The sequence below is a fragment of the Takifugu rubripes genome, chromosome 2 (assembly GCF_901000725.2).
Source record: "Takifugu rubripes chromosome 2, fTakRub1.2, whole genome shotgun sequence".
NCBI classification, from domain to species: Eukaryota; Metazoa; Chordata; class Actinopteri; order Tetraodontiformes; family Tetraodontidae; genus Takifugu; species Takifugu rubripes.
This window is the reverse complement of record NC_042286.1, coordinates 7,304,274-7,326,061: the sequence shown is the minus strand read 5'-3', so window position 1 is coordinate 7,326,061 and position 21,788 is coordinate 7,304,274. Positions and strand designations below refer to the sequence as shown.

Below are 21,788 nucleotides of genomic sequence, written 5' to 3'. Positions count from 1 at the left end.
AATGCAGACATCCCACACATTCTGCGTCTCTTATATGCGGTAAGCGTACATTTTTAATAAAAGAAGCGGAGAAAAAAAAGCCAAAACGCACTTCAGCATCAAAAATAGAGCGCGCACACACCCGTGCACGCAGCTTGATGCATTTCCCTATTTGGTGACAAACTCAGGGGGTAAAAAAGGCAGGGAGGCACTCTGTCCTCGACAAAACACAGGCACCGTCCAATACGTCAAATAAAGAGGCACGTAGGGAGATGTGGCGGCAAGGCTAGCAGGCGGAGAAAGGGACAGACAAAAGGACAGAGACAAAAAGGGAGGCAGAGAGATCTGTTAAGGAGGGACTGATGAGGGGGAGAGGAATAATGAAGAGGTGGCTGCACCATTTGCAGCTACTGAGAGAAACACGCTGTCGCCATTCAGATGGGACGCGAGAGCCAGCCATTGGTAAGCACCAGTCCCCCGAGTGCTGATTACATGGACTCTTTGTGTGTGGGGGTGCGTGTGTGTATGTTTGTAGTTGATGGATTCATTAATGACCTAGAATGATTCACAGTGCGTCCAGCCGCCACCGGGCTCATTCTCCACCGGGCACGTTCTCTTCTTCCACACCTTCACAGCTGAAAGAATCTGCTCGTTGTTGTCGCCGTCAGTGAAACATCGTGCAAATGCAATAAGATGCTTTCAAAAAGCGTGACTTCGGCATGCAGGTGACTGCAGAGAGGTCTCTGTTCTCCATCACGTCAGTCACATCAAAACATTTCAGAGCAGAAGAGGAACAGATGGATGCTGCGAGTGGAGCCGGTGTGATAACACACATGTGAGACAGAATGCAATAGACGAGAGACATGAGAGTTGTGGTGGTGAAGCAAACAGGCAAATATCAGTGTTCCAGCTAAAACTGTTTAATCCATTTCTTCATTTTTTACTTTTTTGAAGCTTTTGTTTGACTTTATTGCCATATGCAGTATGTTTTATCAAAGACTGTTGTGTGACCAAGAAAACACCCCTTGAAACAATATTGTTTATACATCCTTGGGTTTTCTTGTTTCCATCCCTGAGGGCTTTTTTTCCTCGTCACCCTCCTCCTGAAACACAGGAGGCTGCTAGTTGGACTTTTAACATTCAGAACGGAGACTGTGGTTCAGACGCAGCCCTTACGTAATTACTACCCCAACAGAATCTGTTCAAGGTCACAGTTGACTATTGATTGTCAGGCGTCGGCACAATAAAACATCAGCCAGACTACACCTAATTAGCCTACACCAGAGTCTGGTGCATGAGCCTAACTGGGTCTCATGATGGGTGAACACACACATGCGCTGTTGTGGGGAGACTGGCCAAGTTTTGGTTTCCTAGCAACAGAGTAAGGCACTGACTGTTCAGTCTTTTCATGTCTAGCGCACGAGCTGTGAAGTCAGACGTCCTCCTTCTCATCGCTGCTCCTCATCTTGGGCCGCTCCATCACTCCGACGCCAACAGAATCTCCCCCTTTTCTGAGCCAGTCGGACTGGAGATGCTTAATAAAGAGGTAAGGAATAAACTGCACAGAGTGTTTATGTCTTATGTGGTCCAGATCTTTGCCCATTAATTTCTTATTTTTACAGAAAACCAACTGACTGCCCCCCAAGAAAAGGCATCAGGCTTGTACCCCTTATGATGCACACCCCCGCCTCCATGGTGATGGGGATTGTCTTTGCCCCTCTGGGACTGGTCCTTGTTTTCACTGCCGCCATCACTCCTCAGTGGAGAGAGGGACGGGCACGCCTGGGCACGGCAGCCCCGGGTTTGCTTCTTCGATCGGGAGTGAAAAGTCACGGGACGGGGGTTCGTCCTGGGTCGGCGGAGGCCCTGCTGTTGCGCCGCTCTGACGGACTTTGGGAGAGCTGCCTGCAGGTGGAGCACTTGGAGCTGAAGCAGTGCTGGCCTGTGGCGGGTCCGTATCAGAAAGATTCGAGAGTTCGTCTAGCACAAGGCTTAGTCCTCACTTCTTTGTTCCTCTGCGGCACCGGTATTGTACTTGCATGCATTGGAGTCCGCTGCTGGACGGATATACCCCTGAGAGGGGTGGCAGCTACAGGTGGTCTCCTGGTGGTGATGTCAGGGTTGCTCAGCTTGACAGCACTCGGGGTGTACACCCACAACCTTGATAAACTGGGGGTGGCGGCTTCGAATCAGGGCATCAATAACCCCAGATTCCCCCATCTCAGCCTCCACGCAGCCGGATCGCTCTACTTTGGCTGGCTGGGCTCGTGCTTACAGATGCTGGGAGGAGGCGCTCTTCTCTTCAGTTTCAAACAGCCACGATGCTCAATCTGCCCCTCCTGCCCAGGCCAGCACGCCCACCCTGCCTGTCGTTCATGTCCAGAGTTTACCAAAAAGTCCGACACGGATGAATACGAGGTCAGCTGTTGAAAGTCAGATCCATGAGGTGAATTCCAACTCAAGAAATGATGCTGACTCACAGGAAAACACCTGATTTAGGGGCTTTTACATTATCCAGATGAGGGATGTACTTTTTATCATTAAAGGGTAGAGCAGAGGCCCAGATTAGTTCAGAAGAAGGAACACTTGCTGCAACGTGTGGTGAAACCGTCCTTTTGTGTTGCCTTTGTAGCCATGCCTTTGTACTGTTATTTTATATCCTGGCAAAAAACAGAATTGTTACCCATGAGGCCGGTCGAGACATATATTAAAACAGTGTATTTTTGAGTGAATGAGAACGTATACGTTTCCGAGCGTGTCCGGGTGAATCGTGGTACGACTTAACTTGGCGATGTACAGCGGGGATCTTGTTTCTCATTTATTTACTGTTTATGTGTGTTGACATTTGATGGTATATTGAATAAAATAAAGTAAACACCACTCTTGTTTAAGTGCTGCATTCAGGTCGTATAGGAGAAACGGGCACCGGTGTAGAGCTGTAAATAGGCTCTGCTGCGTAATACATAAAAGATTTAAATAAGAACTAAATTTTAGGCAAATCTTCTGCCTAATACTTCAAAAGTATACCCTTGTTACGGTATTGAGAATGGCTCTGTATTTACATGTACATATATTACAACAGACTTTAATTAATCTAAGAAAAGTTTGATATTTCATCCACAATTCAGACTAAAAATCAATATAAATATACATTGATGTCACAGTGACACTTAGCAAATTGTTGTTTGCATCTTTTCCGTGTTGTAAACCAGTTAAATGTCTTTGTTTCAAGGGCTAAATTTGCGATACACAGTGTGATTAAAGTGCAGTCAAGGAAAATCGATCAAATATTTTCTAGCTAACACTATCAAGAACAATTTCCCATTTGCATGATTGTAAAACCACAGTTGCTCAGATAAAGAAATAATTTTCGGTCGAGTTTCCGCTCACGGCCATGTCACTCAGCTCCTTGTTTATGGACTCCTGCAGCGACCCTAGTGACAGTTCCAGCATGGGACTGGTCTCTAAACCTGGAGAACCCATTTCCAGAAGAACGTCAGACGGTTCTGCATCCACTAACTGCTCCCCGTCGCTGAGGCTCCACCTGTAGGCGCCTTCTGTCCCTGCCTCGCCCGGTTCTGAGGGCGGCTCCTCTGTGGGCGAGCTCTCTGCTGTTGGGTCTCCATCTTTGGAGGCTTTGAGTGAGGTCGTTCGTTCAATTTCTTGAACCAGTTCCTCATTTTGTTCTTTCCACTGACGAAACTTTGATGCCGTCACTTCTGAATCGTCTAAGATCTTGTTGATCTGCAGCAGCTCCGCCTCTTTCGCCTGAAGAGAAATGGCAGTTGGGGGGGGGGGGTTATTGACCGAACGCGCTTTGCCAAACATGGATGTTCGATTGGCTGTATGAATATTCAATGGCTGTTTAATCAAGTCATTTCCTTCTACTGTGTCACAGGAGGCCTGACATTTTCTCTCAAGGAACATCACGTAATTATCGGGCTGGTACTTCTCTGCAAATCAGGGGTTAATGGTTTTGTCGCACCGTAAGCAGCACATTAAATCTACAGTGAGACATTGCTTCAATAAGGACCAGCAGCAATGCTTGTTTAAAAATAAGACAGCATAAACCATTTTTATTTGATGTAGAGGGAATATTGGAGTTGGACAATTATCTTCAGGTATCCGCTACAGACCCTGTGGCACAGTGGTTGACCTTTGACCTGCTCTGTTTGTGCTCACCTTCAGGGTGCTCTGCAGGGTCCGGAGAGTGTGAACCTTCTCATTGATGACCGGGTTCTTGCAGCGTCGAATGAAAGATCTCCTGAAGTGGTCATGAGTGAACGGTTGCTCCTGTCCCGTCAGAGACACGCCTCCTTCCTTTATGCTGTTCATCATCACACCCATCTCATCCACTGGTTGATAAAGATGGCGCGGACAGACGAGAACGCCGTTAATGAGGCAAACATCACGTAACAGCACCAAGCACAAACAAAACATTGGGCTGATGTCACACGTGTGTTTATCCATGTGATCACAAATGAGTGTCATGGGGGAAAATTAAGAAACAAATTTCCAATTTTGGATGAACCACATGTCAGAAGGACCATGAGTAAAGAAATATGTCTTGTGTTGAATGAAACAGCAGAAATAGAACTGGTAAAGTTTTACCTGTTCCTTTGCTGCTCCCTGTCAGTGGACTTGGTAACGGCGCCCTGTTCTTCCACTTTTGCCGAGGTAAAGTGTTGGACTGAACTTTCTGAGAGACACAATCGCACACGTAATAATCTTGATTTACTTCCAACGCTTCCAAATCTTAACAGATTTCTCAATGTGTGAACTTTGCAGTGACCTTTTTTCGGCGGGGTGAGGGTGATCGCTCGCTTTCAGATTCAGTCTCGCTGTAACATTCTGTCAGATGGAAAGGAATACACTGGATATACAAATACACTGCAAATGCATGATCTGTAAGAATGTTTTTGATGAACCCATTTTGTAGAATGAATATGATCATTTATAGTAAATGAAGACAGTTTTATTAACAAGGTAATGGAGAGCAAATGATTGACGTACCTTCTTCACTATCGGGCCCTTTCTGCTTCTTGTGTTTTTGAATCGTTGTAATCAAATAATTAATCCACCTAAAGAAGTTACAAACCAGAAAGTATCAATTATGTGTCTGCAATGGAGAACGTTAAACTGCACACAAACCGGACCGCAAATCTACCGGCAGGGGGCAGTGTTGTATAGAGAAGAACGATCACATTGCATTTATGTCCCTGAGCCTCCGGATGGACTTTAGAACTTGACGTTTTTCTGCACTAACGTTTTTGCTAACAGATAGAAGGGATTGGACCGAACTCACTTGCTCATGTCGTTGACATTGTCAGCAGCAAAAAAGAAGTTCTGAAACCGCTGGTGGCACATTTTAAAAACACTGGTGAGAGAGAAAAACAGACCAACATGAGTTGAAAACAAATGACAAGAGAAGAAGCATAATAAAACACTGCAAATTATTTATTTTACTCTGCAGCTTGATTCTTATTCATAAGATTTTTCCAAAGAGCAAACCCAATTAGGTTGAGTAATCCACCATTCATGGAGTAATAAAGCTTCTCTTTACAAAACAACAGCTACACCACTAGGTTTTTATGTATTTAGTCATTAGTTTAAATTACAGACGACTGTAGAAGCGAACCACAAAAGACCCTTCTTACTATTTCCTCTTGTGTTCTCCAGCACTCTCTATGCTGTAGCTGGATATATTGACAAAACCTTCTGCCTTCTCATCCTGCAAAGAAAAGTTGATTAGGCAAACTCGGTGAATCATGGTCATTAATTTGGGGGCGTCAGAGACACTGACAGTCCCACCTGTTGGCTGGAGTACCAATACAGAGCCGGCCCCTTCAGGACAAACCAGAAACGCTGCCACTTCTGGGCGAGGAAGACGCTGCTTTCTTTTCTCTTCTTCCACAGCCAGCCGTCACAGTCGGGCTTGCCCAGCTCGCGGCACGACACCCGGCGTCGGCTCATGGCCGTTGTCTGTCCTGCAAAGCCCAGAATGTGTGAATAGGAAAGCAGTGATGATTTTATAGAGGAGTCCAAAACAAATGTGCTGTGGCTTAGTGCTTCAACCAATCCTTAATTTATGAAGCACGCAGCTTCTGGAGCGCTTTGGAGGTGAACTATCTTCCTCACCAATGCTTTAAATAATTATACAGGGGACGGGGAATTGAACCACCTGAAACTGCTTGGAGGGACTTTGGTAAACCTGATCATTTTTCCCACAGCTGCTACACTCAGCCTTGCACAGGCTACTCAATGACATAAATAACTGGGTGCAATAATAACAAAAGCAACTTCATATCAGCAGCGTGGTCGGCCTGTGGTGTTTGAGACTAAAGCCCTAAAAACAAAGAAGTCACACACAAAGCAAACCTTTCAAAGATGTCTTCTCTCTGTCTTTCTTCCCCTGAAAACAGAAAGAAAAGCATCTTTGTTTCAAGTTTGTGGTCAGAACATCAGCTCATGAGTTAAAATATTTCACTTCTCTTCTTCTCTCTACCATGTGCCCCACCATCTCGGGGCAGGAACTTATGCTCGCCCGGTCCTGGTTGAGTTCCTGCAGAGAAGGACTTCGGAGTGGCCGGAAGGGAGACGGACTTCTGGGCGACGGCGACGGGGACCGGCCTTCTCCTGGTCTCGGAGAGATTCTTAGGCTGTCAAACACGCCTGAGGGAATGAAGTCCAAATCAATTGTCGCACCATGTTCAGGACGTTTAAGAGGAAAGCAGCTTTGGGTTCTCTCACCTGAGGCTGATAGAGGTGACACCTCACCCTGGTGGTCCTGGTATGACGTAAGAGTTAGACTTTCCTCTGCATCGTAGTCAGAGGCCAACTCTGACTCCTCCTGTCCCATAGGCTGCTGCTGTGCCTCTGGCCCCTGGATCGCTCTCCTGTGGTGCAGAGCACAAACAGACATAAATGAGCACAAACTGAAATAAATGAGCTCCTGAAACTGACTATTTGAAAGGAAATGACCGATAAAAAGATGAAATAGGACTTTTATACCAGGATTCTACACAGACTTAATTCAGCCTCCCACCTACTCCTACCATTTGTTTTACTCCCACAATGCAACGCCATTACTGTTCTGCTTCTTTCGTTGCTGTGTTCTTTTTTCATTGTCTTTTTCATCTCCAACAACCCATTCATCTCCTCCTCGTGGCCCTCCTGTTCTCTCATTTCCAGTCAGTCGTGAGTTGCGGCTGCCCATCGTGGAATTTGAGGCATTCGCAATGTGACCTCATCCAAAACTTGGCGGTGGATTAATGAGGTCAGCGGGGTTCTTGGGAGGTTCTGCTCTAAAGCCTTGACAGTTTATTGGATCAGAGTCGAGTCCAGTTCCCTGTGATAAATGTTTTTACGCTTCCTGAGCAACAGCAGCCCAATGTTTGCTGATGCATGGACTCAAAAATCAGAGTTTATTTGAGTGATGGTGGGACAAGTGGACACTCATTTGCATAGATCCCTGGTACCTGCAGTCAGCGCCTAACCACAAATGCAAATTTACAACTCATAATGTTGTGTATTTGTGTATTGAGTTCCTCTCAGCTGCTGCCTTCCTTTAAGTTTAGTCCTCCCCTCCTTGACCTGTCTCATCACCCCCCCCCCCCCCCCCCCCCCCCCCCCCACACCGACCTGGATGCCAATGGCTCCGCCCCTTTCCCAATGTAAATAATGTGTAGTTCTTGTTTCCATGGTTCCGTTGCCAGATTGTTGTCTTATTTTAGATGATTCAGCACTCCTTTCTTGTGTTTGACCTTACTTTTAGTGAGGTTTTGTCACAGTCTGCACATTTTTATAACTCTTACCTAAAAGACAGCGACCTGACAGAAGCCGCGACCCTCTCAAATAAGGAGTGCCTCAGATTCTCTTCATCCTTTTCCTCTTCTTCCTCTGAACTCTCTGCCTTCCTCTGCACCAGAAACATTAGACATCAATAAAGGCACGTTTGGAGCGCACAAAAGGATGAGCAAACATATCACAAGGACTGCAATGAACGCCTTCCGTGTTTTCTTGGGTTTAAGGAGATTAGACAAGACAAAAGAAACAACAAAAAACATAGTATATACACACATTTAATGGAGTGATGCATGGCTGACACAGTTTAGAAATGTTTGAAGTTTTAGACTCATTTTGGCAATTCTGGGAAAAAGCGTGTAAAAGCGATCAGCCACCAGAGGGCGCTCTCGGTTCTCCAGCTTTATTTTTGGGGAGCCCTCTGTCCTCCAGATTCTTACACCATCCCTGAAGATTTTCCTTATTAAATTTTCTTATTCTGTGCAAACTTGTATAGTGCTGACATTGATGGAATAAATGCTTGTGTGTGCGCGCGTGCTCCCCTGCAGTTTGTAACCACACAGTTCAAAAGGAAAACAGCTATCACCATAGCGACATATACTGTCAGCATGCAGTGTTTGTGGAGACAGATCCCAGGTGATATTAAATAGAAAGCAGGTGTAGATACTTTAGACATAAACCTTATCGGCTGCCCAGTTTCTATTATTGTTTTCTGTCTGGACACTGGATACCACTGTTTGGGTTTTCCTTTAAATCAGCCTGATAATATTAGCTACAAAACTTAAAAACCAATCCTTACCAACAGGTTAAATCTAATTTAAAGTGCCTGACCTGTGTGGATGAAACCTGGAGTGGATGCGTACGTCGGACCGACTCTGGGATCTTCTTCAGGACCAGAGTTACTCCGCTGGGATTCTCCTGCAGCTTCTTTATAAGGTTTGCTCTGCTCCACCCCACCTGATGAAGAAAGAAAGCGATACCGGGATCTGATCTGAAGGTTTTCCAACACTGTAAAATGTAAAAGCAGCACGAACATGAGCAGCCATTCTCACCACGATCTGGTCGTTGACCTGAATCACTTCATCGCCAGCCAAAATCTTCAGGTAGACATCGGAGGATGGCTGCGAAGGTAAACAGGACGCAAAAATTGTACTTTTCCCATGTGAATTACATTGATTGAGCAGCTTTAGCGTTTACCTAGAGCAGGTTAATTATACATCTGTTACGGTGACATTTAGGATTGGGTGAAAAAAAAAAAAATGTGAACAACTTAATTATTGAATTACTTATTCCCATGATTAAAGGCAATCATGAGTTACACATTTTTTACAGGATTCAGGAATATGCATAATTAAAACGACCCAGTAATTTAATGCATGAATGATGATGAACACGTATAATGGTTATAGAGCGTTGATGGGTTGACATTGATTTCCCATAAAGCTCATTTAAACGACACAATTGGGCCCCTCGGCATTTAGTGAAGTCGTCTGGTTTTTCTTTGGAAGTTGCTGTTCAGAGGAAAATGTGGCCCGGAGCAAATGGATGTTTCCATTGTACAACTACAAAACTGTTCTTTTCTTCATATAGCAACATTAATCTGTTCAGCACCAACAATTTTCAGGACAACCCACAGACATGTTGCAATGTGATGAAACAATTTTCCCAAACAGCAATTTTACGTGAACCCGACAAAGAAAGAAATGTGATTTTGGTAGATTTCGTGACTGCAGCTTAAAATAGCGCCCCCAGTGGATGGAATTAAAGTGGCAAAAAGTACACGTTCTAGCAGTGTTTGCAACTTAACATCATGATGACTCCCCATAATATCTGAGGAGTTCACTCCTCAGTGAACGGGGCCACACCGGAGGGTTATCAGAGGAGTTTGGATCCTGACCCCCACCCGTAACGTCTAAGATAAGCTCCACAATCATCAGAACTGGGGAGCAGACAATCTCAGCGATGCCTGTGCAGTAGCAGAGGAGTCGGGGATGCTCCTCTGTTGACATCATGGAAAAATAACGTCTCCCCCTTACAGTCCTGGAGGGAGCTGGAGCTTCCCTCCCTGCTTAACACGCATGATGAACACTCGTCCAACTGATGAACACTCGTCCAGCTGATGAACACTCGTCCAACTGATGAACACTCGTCCAACTGATGAACACTCGTCCAACTGATGAACACTCGTCCAGCTCATTTTACATCCTCCAGAACTGATTAGCACTTCTTAGGCCCATCATATCAAAGAATACTGGACTGGACCACTGCTACTTGACGTTAGCCTGACTTCTTTAGCCAGTTCACCTTCTGCAGAATCACAAAATGTCCTTTTTTTGCCAAATCTCAGTGGGACTGACCCAAAAAGCCCCAGTGAGCAAATAAAGTTGAGGACCACAGTCGTGACTGATCATCTGTGGGGCTTGGGTTTTGTGAAGCAGCACTAACAAAGAATGTAACAGGGTCGGCCTTTGAAGCCGAGCTAAAGGTGGCCGCGGGAGGGTAAGTGAGCGCGCCTTACCTCAGCGGCAGCTCCAGTCACGTAGTGATTACTGGAGTCAGTCGATGCTATCTCAATCCCCTGAAACAGGGGGGAAAAAACAGAGATGTTAACCACGTTTCCAGGCCGACAAAGCTGCAAACGCACAATGTGACAGCGCTGTCTCGTTATCGTCAGCACAGAGACTGGCGCCTGTCTGAACATCAATGGGTCAGGCTTCAATTGCGATCAATACTGGTCAAAAAAAGCTGAACGGGCCCCGACACACCAATAAATCCAGGGGGAAAAGCCAGTAATAGCTGACAGTGTATCTTACAAAGAGTTGATCGAAGGTCTTTTTAGAATTTTCAATTAATGACAGGTCTTGTGCATGAATGCGCTGATAAACTGTGGACTTTCCTGCGGTGGCTGCAACTTGAATGATAGGATAATTAAGAGGGAAGAGGAAATGAGGGCATCTATTGTGACATTCCTCTCTTTACTTCCTATTTCTTTGAATCATTCAGAAGAATTCAGGGATCCGGTCAGTTTTTCTCTTTACTGCTTCGTGTTCAGCAAATCTAGAATAAACGCTTCCCTGTATAAACATTATTTTTTGGCGAAGCACTGCACTTACACTCCTGCAACCAACCACAGTTGCTTTGTGCATCGCTGCAAAGCATCAAATGTTGGAGAACATTCAAGGGGAGAAGAAAATGTCCACACCTTTATGAAATAACTGAGAATTATAACGAATACACCAAGATGGGAGCTGGAGATGCAGCCTGTTTCATAGAAATCAAATCAAAAGGACGCAGTGATGATGCACATGAAGAGGGCCATAATTGCTGGACTGAATGTACCTTGTGAAGAGGAGAGAGATGAGAAAGAAGGGGTAGGGGGTGGTCTGCAAATAACAAAGAAAAAAGAGAGCGAAAATGGAGGACCTTGAATTAGACTGAAGAGGAGGTGAGTGGAACAAAGCGGCAATGGAAACGTCCCAGCAAAGATGGGGGCAGGCCGAGCTGAAAAAGATGGAGGAGTAAGAAAATAGGAGGAAATTGGTAAAATGACACAAAGGAGAGAGAATGAGAGAGGAAAAGCTTCAATAAAGAGTAAGTAGCCCTTAAATAAATGCAGAGTAAATGGAAAGTTTCATGTTCCCACAAGAAAAAAAGACTATAATCCCCAGATAGTCCAGATTAGGTCCAAACTGATACGTCAACCATAGAGCGACAGAATAAAGAGCTTCACCAGCTTGTCGCCGGGCGACACGGGCACCAAATCGACGCTCTCCAGCTGAGCGGTGTGGGTCAGAATAGCCTCGGGGCTGGTGGTCAAGATGTCGTCGCACGCCGCCGTCACCTGCCGACACTGCGGAAGAAGACAATTACACACGAGTGTACTGGAAAACAAGCGCACGGGTGACGGAAGAGAGAGCACTCACCACGGAGATGATGTCCTTCTCCTTTTCATAGACAGTGGAGTCCTGCTGGATGAGCGAAAGATGACAGAATTTAAACAGAACTGGGCGCCTGTGACACAGTTTAACTTTGCTATTGATTATTTTCTTAGAAATGGTGACGACCTCATTGTCCTCCCCACATACATCCTATTTCCTCTTCGCAGGAAATGGAAGACAACTATCTTCGAATCTCTACTTGTGCGTCACTCCAGGCCACAGACATGTGACGAAGACTCTTAAAAATACACATTTACACTTAATTTAGCGGGTGATGTCAAACAAAGATAGGAAGTGCTTATCAGTGTCACACGCACAATAACCAACAGGCTGGAGCTAAGATGCTTCATCTGTGAGAGGGGGAGAGGGTGATAAAGATCAAACAGACTTGAGAGCAGCAGATGGAACAACTGAAGCTCATTTAGGTGGCTGGTCAGTGTGCAGAGTAAAACAAAGTGTTAATCCCTTTGAAATGTAACAAGAAATCACAGCTAGTGAAAGGTTCTGGCATGAGGAAGCAGGGAGGCGTGTGGTTGGGGGCGGTTGGTGTTTGTTGTGTGTGACTGTGCTGCCATCTTCCCCTCTGTGATGGATGTAGATTTAAAACAGATCTCGTCGCATTAGCCCAAAACAAAGCTTAGCCAAGCAATGGCGCTCAACCTGGAAAAAAACACTTGGAGTGATGGTGGGGCTAATTATAAGCCAGCCAGCTGATCTCCCTGACCCGACTGCTAACATTGCCATCGACATGTTATGATTTCACAGCAACGTCTAAAAAAAGATTTTGCCATTAGGAAGAGTCTGTGCCACATGATAGTAGCACAACAGATTCGTCAGCATGACACAGAGTCATGCTGAGGCTTTGACGCTAATGTCAGCGGGCCTGTTGTGACAGCGCTACGATGCTAACTGATATCACGCTAATTAGCATTTGACACCAACCACGTTGTTGATAATGCTGAAGTTATTATAGCGTTGTCACAGTAAAACTGAGCGGCTCTGCTACCAAGCCATCTTTTTTGGGTTCTTCACCACAGCAGCACTACCGGTTTTACATTTCTTCAAAACTTCTACAGAACAGGAAATAAGACATTCTCTGTGTCCTTCCTTGTAAACAAGGTCACATCAGGACATCTTCAGGTGCGGTGTGTTCAAATACTGAAGCACCCAAGGCCTTCAAACAATTCTAAATAGGGCTGTCATATGTTTTCAAAGATTAAAGCCACATTACGACTTTCACGATCGTGCTTTTATATCAAGCAAGAGGAGTATAGAAGCCAATAAAAGTGTGAAACCCACGCTCGAAGACGCCCATACAGAAATTCTGCGGAAAAGATTTCCATCTACTTTGCTGAATGAGAAGAAAGCTCTTGTGTGCTGTGTTGTGAAGGACTGGTGTGTGGCTCGATCAGGCGGTGCACTAATTCTCCTGCAGCGGCCTGTACCCGAAAGCTGTTTTCTCAATAGTTGTCTTGGAAACAAAGGACACGCTGTGACGTGGGCGTAACGTTCTTTAAAGAAATGCGAATGGACGTGTGCATACTGGACAAACGCACACTGGTGCAGAATCGTACGGACACGTGAACGCACCGTACCCCTTTCTATCGTGATCCGCAGGTTCTGGTGCGACAGTCTACTGTCCTCGTGTCACAGCCTGTTTATAAACCTGGACTCCCCAGCTAGCTTTCTATTTACCCCCAGGTCAAATTCTGGCTATAAAAAGCCTGGAAGACACATCGGATCTCTCTGACACCCGCTGTCCATCTGATCTCCATGTTTTTTCCTCCAAATAGAATATTTCTTCCGACCCTTTGTGCCATCATTGTCTTTCAGCACACAAGCGCTCTATTATTTCACTGATCTGTCATCAGTACATGTCTTATTTAGCTTCAGCCATTTTATTTTCTGTTGCATTCTTCATGCTTCAAGGGCTTGCATTTGTCACAGTAGCTGCACTTCCTTCTAACGCAACGATTAATCAAGGAATAAAATGGGCAACCGAACATCTATTATGTCTAGATTGAACAATAATGTCTCCCAGAGGCCTCTGATTACTCTGCCTCTTAAAAGTGAACAAAGCTCAGAACAATCACAGCAACATAACTGACTGCGCCGAGCAATTTTTTTATTCTGCGAGTGGATGTGAAGTCACACGTTTGTGAAACCGCTTGTTCCGCCTCTGGGCCCGGGGCTTTGTGATGACGGTCCGGTGGAGGGAGGCCGGACATATTTCTCATTCTCTCTCATCAGTCAGGCAGGTGTAAAACCTTCCGCACCCATCAAAACTGACCTTTCGGCCACCCCCCCTGATGACATCGAGCGCACCTGCAAAAACAGATACTGCGCAGGGTTCGATGAAAGAAAAGGGTCCCGTCTGTTTCTGGGGAGAGGGGTGGGGGGTCATTGAGTTGCTGGCGGTGAATCATTCAATTCAATTCAATGATTCACCAGGTGGACTATGAGCCAATCACAGTCTGGCCTTTTTGCCTTCACGGTCAAAATGATCAAAACACAAGTCTTTGAAATACAGTACAAGCAGGAACGGAGCGAGCGGCAGCCACATCAAAAAATGATCAGCCTCAGAGAGAGGCTGACAACGAAGGCCGCGAGGGCTTTATCTCGCTAATCGCACGGTCAGCGCCACGCTGCTGTGAATAAAAACGGACCTGATTCATTTGGAAGCGGTAAAAACATCCTGCCGGGCTCAGGTTTGATGCCAAAAATCCAAACAGTGCATCTGTTCCCTGCAGTCAAAAGGAACGAGGCCACAAGGTTCAAGTGATTTGACAGAAAAGTTTCTCACCAAAAGTGTCTCAAACTTGCTGATACACCTCAAATAATGTCAATAATATCACCAACATATTAGGATTTTTATAGCGTTTAAAGTGAAGGTAAAGTACAGCGCTAAGCCGGCAGTGAGGTGAGGACTTTACCTGTCGTGCTGGGCAGGTGTCCAGAGCTGCTATATTTAACCGCCTCTCACTGAGCGTCCTCTTTCTCTCACAGCTTCCCCATGACGGGCTCTCTACCTCCCTTTAATCGTCTCTTATCTCAGACTTCTTTGTCCCCATGAGGATGTTTATCTCCGGCTTCACAACGGTGCCACAATAAGGTGCCTGTTGCTCCCCCACTGTCTGTTCGTGCACTCCCCCAGGAGTCACAAGCCATTAAAGAGTCATGGTACAATCCCTCCTACTCCTCCTTCTTTCTCCTCCCTCCTCCCTCACTCCCTCCGCCCCTCCTTCAGGCGCTACAACATATCCAGGCCTGTCCCTTCTTCTACCTGCTAACGCAATTTCCCCCCAGTTCACACTTCACCTAGTGACAAAAATTGCTTCATCTTTCCACTTGCAGAAAGTTTCCCGCGCCTCCACAGCGACGTAGAGGTAAAGAAACCCAAACCATCGTCTCCGGCGAACCCAAAGCTTCCCTGAGCTCCTCCAGCTATGCCAGGAATGTAAAGATAAAGATGTTACTTAAGCTGAGCAGGGAAGCACTGTGTGTGTGTGTGTGTGAGTGTGTGTCTGTGTCTTTACCTGTTGTATTTTAACAGGAGTTAAAAACAAACCGCTAACTGCCTAAAAGGTCGTAGTTCCTCTTTGAGAGTTAAATATGCGTGACACCCAAAATAAAAACACTCCTCACATATGCTTCCACATTACATTCAAAACAATGGACCAACCTTGTTGACAATGTCTCCCAGCTCTTTGCAGTAGCTGAATATGGTCTTACTGATAGCGCCCCCACTCAGCTGGAAAAACTGATATCTGGAAAGACAACAATGACTCCAGTTAGAAACTGAGCGCTGTGTTTTAACAGCATGTCAGTGCTAAAAAGTGCGGTGCTACTTTTGGAGGTTTGACCAACCCCCCAAAACAATCCCACGCTATTCTTTTCACACTTTAAACCTGCAGCAACACAAGCACCCGCGGCTATTTTCGTGAAGAATCACTTCCTGACATCAACACAACTGCGGAGAAAATAGAAGCTGGAGTGGTGCACATGTAACGGTTAGATAACTCCCTCTCCGATCACCTGTTGAGCAAAGAGAAGAGTCCCTTGGCGGAGGTGATGAGCTCCACCACCAGCTGCAGGACGCCGGTCGGCAGCTTGGTGGTGCTGCCGCCGTCGTAGCCATTGATGCGCCAGCGGCTCTGGATGCCCATCTGGAGGGACTGGGACACGGCACGGAGCTTTTCCGTTACACTGCGCAGGCTCTCGCCGCCTATGCCGTACATCTGGGGAGCACAGACACAGAGACAGGTCAAAGGACAAGCCCCGAAACCACCGTTACTGTTGCATAGCGACGCCATCTCTGTAAATGCTCCACTTTGGCCGGTGGCCTCGGAATCAAAGGCAGCGAGGGTTATTCAAGCAGCTGAAAACCATGCAAAATGAATGAATTAGCATTTATTATCTACTTTCCGCGTCTTTACATCCTGTTCTGTTGCAGCCTCTGAAATGAACGCAGGAATGAGGCGCAAACAGGCGCTGCACTAAAATCACCTCTCACGTCACATCTCATTAGCACTTCCACTAGTTTCCTGTTTTGATCAGGTTGGAAACCTAATCCAGAGCTACAGTCCCGATTAAAATCCAGATCAGCTTGTCCGCGCAACACAACACATGCTTTTCGCATCCAGCCACCCATTTTCTGTCAGTAATTCTTAAGTACATAATTCGAAGTCGTACGTCCTTCATCTCCTTATTTACACTCTGCTGCCTCTTTATTATGTACAAATAAAATGTTTCAAAGGTTTCGCAACCTTGATAGGCCTCAAGTGTTGCATTACACAGGAAAGTGGTTTTAATATTTAATTTATAGCAGCTAAATACCACATATTACGCACATCGCTCCCTTGTGCCGATGGCGACACTACACAGAATGTGGCCCACTCGGCGGTGGTCAAGAGGTTCTAGTCCCGGCAGGCGTTGTTATGCTCATCAACCTGCGCGTCAACATGCGATCATGAATATTTCATGGTCACTTGCAGAGGTGGTAGATGTTAGTTGCGTAAGCAACGTGAACTCAGACGTGTTCCTTTCTTCCATGTGAGTGTCTGATGGTTGTTTTCTATGAATGAACTCAGTGTTGGCCCTTCATGGTGCACCAAGGCAGGCAGACACAAACACTGAATACAAATATGCCTCTATATTTGGCTGGGGGGGAGTTATTTTCTTACACAACTCGATGCTCCTGGCTTTTATTTATGCCTCCGCACTAAGTGTTAAACCTTCTCTGAGCGTTTCTGTCCATATTGGTTTCTAAATTTGCTACCGTTCTTCTTTTAAAAACAGGAAAGGAAACCAACAAGCAGTCTAAGCACCCTGAGCTGTTAGCCTTATCCTCACAGACTGTTGCACCGCCGACGCTGGAACCCTGCCTGGTTCTGTCCTTTTCAATTAGAAACAAAAGTCATCCACTCTGGAGCAACACACAGACATATGCAGCTACTTAAAGTAAGTGCTCTAAAACTCTGTTTCAATGTTGGAACGAAGAAAATCTTCAATGCAGCGGAGGAAAAACAGAGCAGAGCATTCAAGGAGAGGCTTTTCAAAAAGACATTTGCATGTAAAGTGTATCAGGCTGACGTTTTTAACTGTAAATCGGCTGCAGCAAAATTATATTACTAGACATGGTTCAAGTGCAACCAAAGCAAAGAGTGATCCTGCTGTAAAAGTGGAGGAAAATGAAGTGATAAAGTTGAAGTGGTTGTGTGCTCTGGCTGGACCTGTTGTCCTCTGCAAGAGAGCAACAACCCAACAACATTAGTGTCGGGGCGGAAGACGCAAACATGACGCGCAGGTATAGGTACACCGGAGGATGCACACGACCGCGCCACGACTCACCAGAAAGCAGAGCTTCTCCACAGCTTCCAGTATGAGCTCTTGGTGCCCGATCTTATTGACTCCCAGATTCTCCAGGTCCTTGGACGTCAGTTGCAGCAGATCCATGCCCGTTAAATGCCACGCGGAGGTGGGGTACTGCTGGAGGGGGGCGTCCAAACCTGGCAGAGCATAGGCTGGATTTAATAACAAAGAAGGTTAAACACACACACACACACACACACACATGAACACACGTGTACAGGTGGAGACATGCAGCGGGAGTAGAGGGGATCAGTGGTAAACAAAAATTAGGTTACATAAATATGCATGTAACTTGAAAGGTCTAATTGCAATTAAATAAATCAGCAACCCATAATTCTGCCATGTCATTAATATTTCAGTGTTAATATGAATGTGGAACCCATTGGTATATCAATTAATTCACTTTGGATACACGGTGATAAAGTGTCCTGATTTACAATGCAGGGCAGATTCTATTCTGTAGAGTGACTGGTAATTGCTAAACTAAATCAAGTTAATACCAAAGTGTCTAAATCCAGATATAACTAATCCAGATATATATCCTCTATAACTAAGTTAGGCCTTTTCTCTATATGCTCCATATGCTGCCGCATGAGGACATGTCTAATGTTCGGGCCTTGAACGCAACATGTCGAAACGGAGAAAATTCTGCCTGCATTTGCGTTGTTGCCACTACCGCTGCACCTTACTTAACCACTCGACTGTTGTGGCTCCTCTCTTCAACAACACGGGCCACTTCCTCATTCCACCTTCACCTTTCACTTCCAAGAGGATTTGTGCGGCGTGTCTATTTGTGTCCTCTCCAGTCCGATCAAAAAGGCCCCGTGAGACGATCAGGCTGGGTGGGGAGAAAACGCGCAGAGCGTTCCTTACCTTGGAGCCACTGGCTCACTCTCTCCTCGCTCCACGCAGTGATAGGCTCCATGCTCGGAGTCCTGCTACAGTCGCTCCTTCAGTTCCCAGCCGTCCTAGCCGACTTTTACCTCTCCGGGCTGGTGGAGGAAGAAAAAATTGACGCTGACTTGGGATCGGACGATGACGAATCGTTCTTCCACCCACAGGTACAGGTAAGAGTCTCCCTGCTGTCAGCCAATGGCGCGGGGATGTCAGGCTCGGCCGGGAGCAAAGACCCCTCCCTCACGCTCTCCCCCACCACCTCCCCCAATCCCTCACCTGCAGGAGTTGTGCTGGTGGTGCTTAATAACTTCCTTCATAATTCAAAGGCGGCGCAAGACGACAAGCGCAACATGTGGAGGCAGAAGGGGTGGGGTCAGGCAACACCTGAACGCGGTAGTAACTGCAGTCTGCTGTAGTCAACATGTGGTAATAACGCTGTAATCACCACGGTGATCCGTGGTGCGTTTGTGCGCATTTCTTGAAAGTCCATTCCTTCCAGGGAAGGAAATCAGCTTGTGCCTGTGTGTGTATAATCCTCTTTAGCCCTGAAACTCTCTGGAAATGGCTCCGTGTTTCACAAACAAACTCTCTTATTGTGTATAATACACAGGCATTTAAAATTAATAATGGGCTAGACAGTACTTATCAATTTAAGAATATAGCAATTGGGTCCAAAAGCGTATCATATTTATATTTCTTCATTAGGGTCTTTGATCACTTTATTCACTTAAAAAGACATGAATCAAAAACATGAATAACAGCGGCAGACGTCATCTGCTGATGGTGTGAAATGTTGAGCTAATCCTTGTCAGGGGTTTATAGTAAATCGGGAGGCAGAGGGCAGCAGCTGATAGAGAGCTTAGAGCCACGGAAGAGCTGCCCTCTGATATCTGGCACCCCCTGCTGTTATCCTCTTTGAACCAGCAGAAAGAGGGCGAAACGCCAGGTCAGGGTTGGCAGAAAACGCCAGCGTGCGTGTTGCGTATGCGTGCTACCTGCTATTTTTGTCAATAATCAGAGAACATCCATGGCAACACAGCAGGGATATGTGGGTGAACTGTGTAGAACTCTTTCTGGGCCTCCATGATGTGATGATTCCGCGTCAAATCACCTAATATAATCTGCATCTTGTGTGCTGGAGTGGTCCAACCCTCTGGATTAATCCATCCCAACGAAACGATCGGTGACAGCAGATTACTTTCTGAAATTCTCAGCAGCCCAGCCCAAATGTCAGATACCAGAGAAACAGCCTCAAGTCCCAACATGCTGTTTTGCCGCCGCAGATGTAGGATTATGAGGTTTCCTGCGAAACAAAGTGTCAACAGGGGGATGAGGCTGAATTTGACAAGCTTGGGTGGAAAACACATGTCAGCTGCCATCCTCCTGCTCCTCTGCTCTCTTTAACAGTGGCTAATCTCGGCCCAGTCCTTCAGCATTTAATCTGTGTGACAAACGATAGCGCCACTAATGTCTAGGATACAAGAATCCAGATTGCTCCTTGTCTCCGTGCGGCACAGAGGCAGGCTTGAGCTAATTCATTTGTTGCACAGTGCAGCCCCACCGAAATTTTCATGCACTGCAGACGTGTGCTCGGATATTATGACTGACGCTACAGTATGTATGGAAATTCCATGAGGATGCACTTAAGTGGAATCAGTGCTCAGCGGCCATGCTGCCTCAGCGCTTTAATCCCCTGCATTAAATAAACTTTATTTAAAGCACACTCGCGGATCTAATCTGCTTTACGCACAATTTGTACATTTGCCGTAGCGTCAGGGAAGCAAAAACACACCGAGGTTATGCAACTCATCCAACGCCATGATGGCACATTGCTTCTTTGGTGAGTGTTTATTCATAGAGATCTCCAGTTAACCTTCTGTCAGACACTAAAAATCAATATAGAGATGTGCAAATGCAGGTGTGAACCTTCTTTTCGTTTAAATATCTAAATGAATAAAAGCAGGGAAACATCTAAACGCTGGATTATTTGAAGGTATTTCAAAATGTATAAAACAGTGGCAGTATTTACACTATGTGTGTGTGTGCGTGTGTGTGCGTGTGTGTGTGTGTGTGTGTGTGTGTGCCCAGCACGGCACGGCACTATGTATTGCATGATTCATTGCTTCCTCTTTTGCACACTCAGCATCCCTCTCCTCCCCCTGCTGCAAAGTCAAACTGCCACACAGCCGTATCGTCATTTCATTTCTGCCCTGTCCTTTGCGCCTTTTTAGGTGCTGCACGGTGCAGTCTCGCCTCACTGAGTCGCTGCCCAGGATGCTTTCTGTGTAGCTCGGTGTGTGTGTGTGTGTGCGTGTTGGGGGAGATGTGTTAGGGTATCCCTGAGGTCTCTGTCACATGGGAGACACCTCTGAGTCATCCCTGTTGCCTGTGACGTCACCGGAGGGTCCTTTGATGATGCAGAGGTCCCCCTGCTGTTGGAGGAGGGTGGGGGGGCGACTTAATGTTTCCAGCAGCAAAATATCAGTATTCCTTCGCTTTTAACTTTTTAAACAAGTTGTTTTCTTATGTTGACCTGTCGTATAGAACAGGAAGAATGTATTACTGTCTAAAAGAGCTGGAGGATCTCCTGCCATGAGATATTGCCTGCATTACAGCCTTTGATGGGCCCCACTGTGGCCCAGCACGTACATATTTATGAGCTCCCACTGGAGGAGCCATAAACCATCAGGAACAATCTGCAGCTTCTGTTAAAAAAATAGAGAGGATGAGAGATGAGGCAGCGCATCGGGGGGCTTCCAATGGAAGCTGCTTATCCATCATCAAGCAGTTATCCGGTCATCGTGGGCTCAGGGATGGTGGCGACTTTAAATATCACGAGTGAGGGACGAATGGCAGTGATGTCATCTCACCTTCCTGCCACCCTCCATTGGCTCGTCTGTATGGAAATGAGCTGACTTCTGTCTCCATTGGCTTATTTGTCCTGCATTTGAAGAGACTTGTGCAAAAAAAGGGGGATTATAAATATGTTACTTTACACTCGACCAAGGCACGGTCTAAACCAACATGTCACCGGGTTTCTACTGCAGATATGCTCCCAAGCCTCGAGGACACAGAGTCCAAAAGTCACCTGTTCACGTGTCCAGGCAGGGCTCCATAGCTGCGCTGTCAGTCACACCCACGTTCAGTGTCCTCAAGGGCTGTCTGCCGGCCCGGGCTGAGGCAGTTTGACACACTCCAGGTTTCATTACTGAGCCAACCAAACCAGTTCCCTGCGAAATCCACTCGGAATTGAATGAAGCATGAAGAGGGCCATGAAGGCTGGAGGGGAACATTATATTG

At 46.2% G+C, this 21,788-nt stretch overlaps 2 protein-coding genes across 5 annotated transcripts; one reads left to right on the top strand and one right to left on the bottom strand.

Moving 5' to 3' along the window:
- The first annotated feature begins 9 nt into the window (after window positions 1–9).
- Window positions 10–2,547, top strand: cldn23l (claudin 23-like). The gene is made up of 3 exons (XM_029832657.1): window positions 10–441; window positions 1,396–1,525; window positions 1,602–2,547. The coding sequence occupies exon 3, from the start codon at window positions 1,651–1,653 to the stop codon at window positions 2,407–2,409; it is 759 nt and encodes a 252-aa protein (XP_029688517.1). The 5' UTR covers window positions 10–441; window positions 1,396–1,525; window positions 1,602–1,650; the 3' UTR covers window positions 2,410–2,547.
- Window positions 2,548–2,784: 237 nt separating this feature from the next.
- Window positions 2,785–18,720, bottom strand: cnksr1 (connector enhancer of kinase suppressor of Ras 1). Of its 4 annotated transcripts, none has more exons than XM_011618303.2 (21): window positions 18,465–18,720; window positions 17,571–17,728; window positions 15,756–15,958; window positions 15,403–15,487; window positions 11,706–11,750; window positions 11,513–11,632; window positions 10,301–10,360; window positions 8,835–8,903; window positions 8,614–8,739; window positions 7,794–7,897; window positions 6,730–6,875; window positions 6,497–6,651; window positions 6,358–6,391; window positions 5,791–5,966; window positions 5,637–5,710; window positions 5,285–5,356; window positions 4,993–5,060; window positions 4,772–4,830; window positions 4,591–4,678; window positions 4,162–4,334; window positions 2,785–3,747 (listed from the first exon to the last, which is right to left on the bottom strand). In XM_011618303.2, exons 1-21 carry the CDS (start codon window positions 18,514–18,516, stop codon window positions 3,331–3,333), a joined length of 2,484 nt encoding a protein of 827 aa, XP_011616605.2. In that variant the 5' UTR covers window positions 18,517–18,720; the 3' UTR covers window positions 2,785–3,330. The 4 variants fall into 4 exon arrangements, with proteins under 4 accessions (XP_011616605.2, XP_011616593.2, XP_003962772.2 ...); XM_011618291.2 differs by having other exon boundaries at window positions 6,485–6,651; window positions 18,465–18,719; XM_003962723.3 differs by having other exon boundaries at window positions 6,485–6,651; window positions 11,706–11,747; window positions 18,465–18,719.
- Between the last annotated feature and the right edge of the window lie 3,068 nt (window positions 18,721–21,788).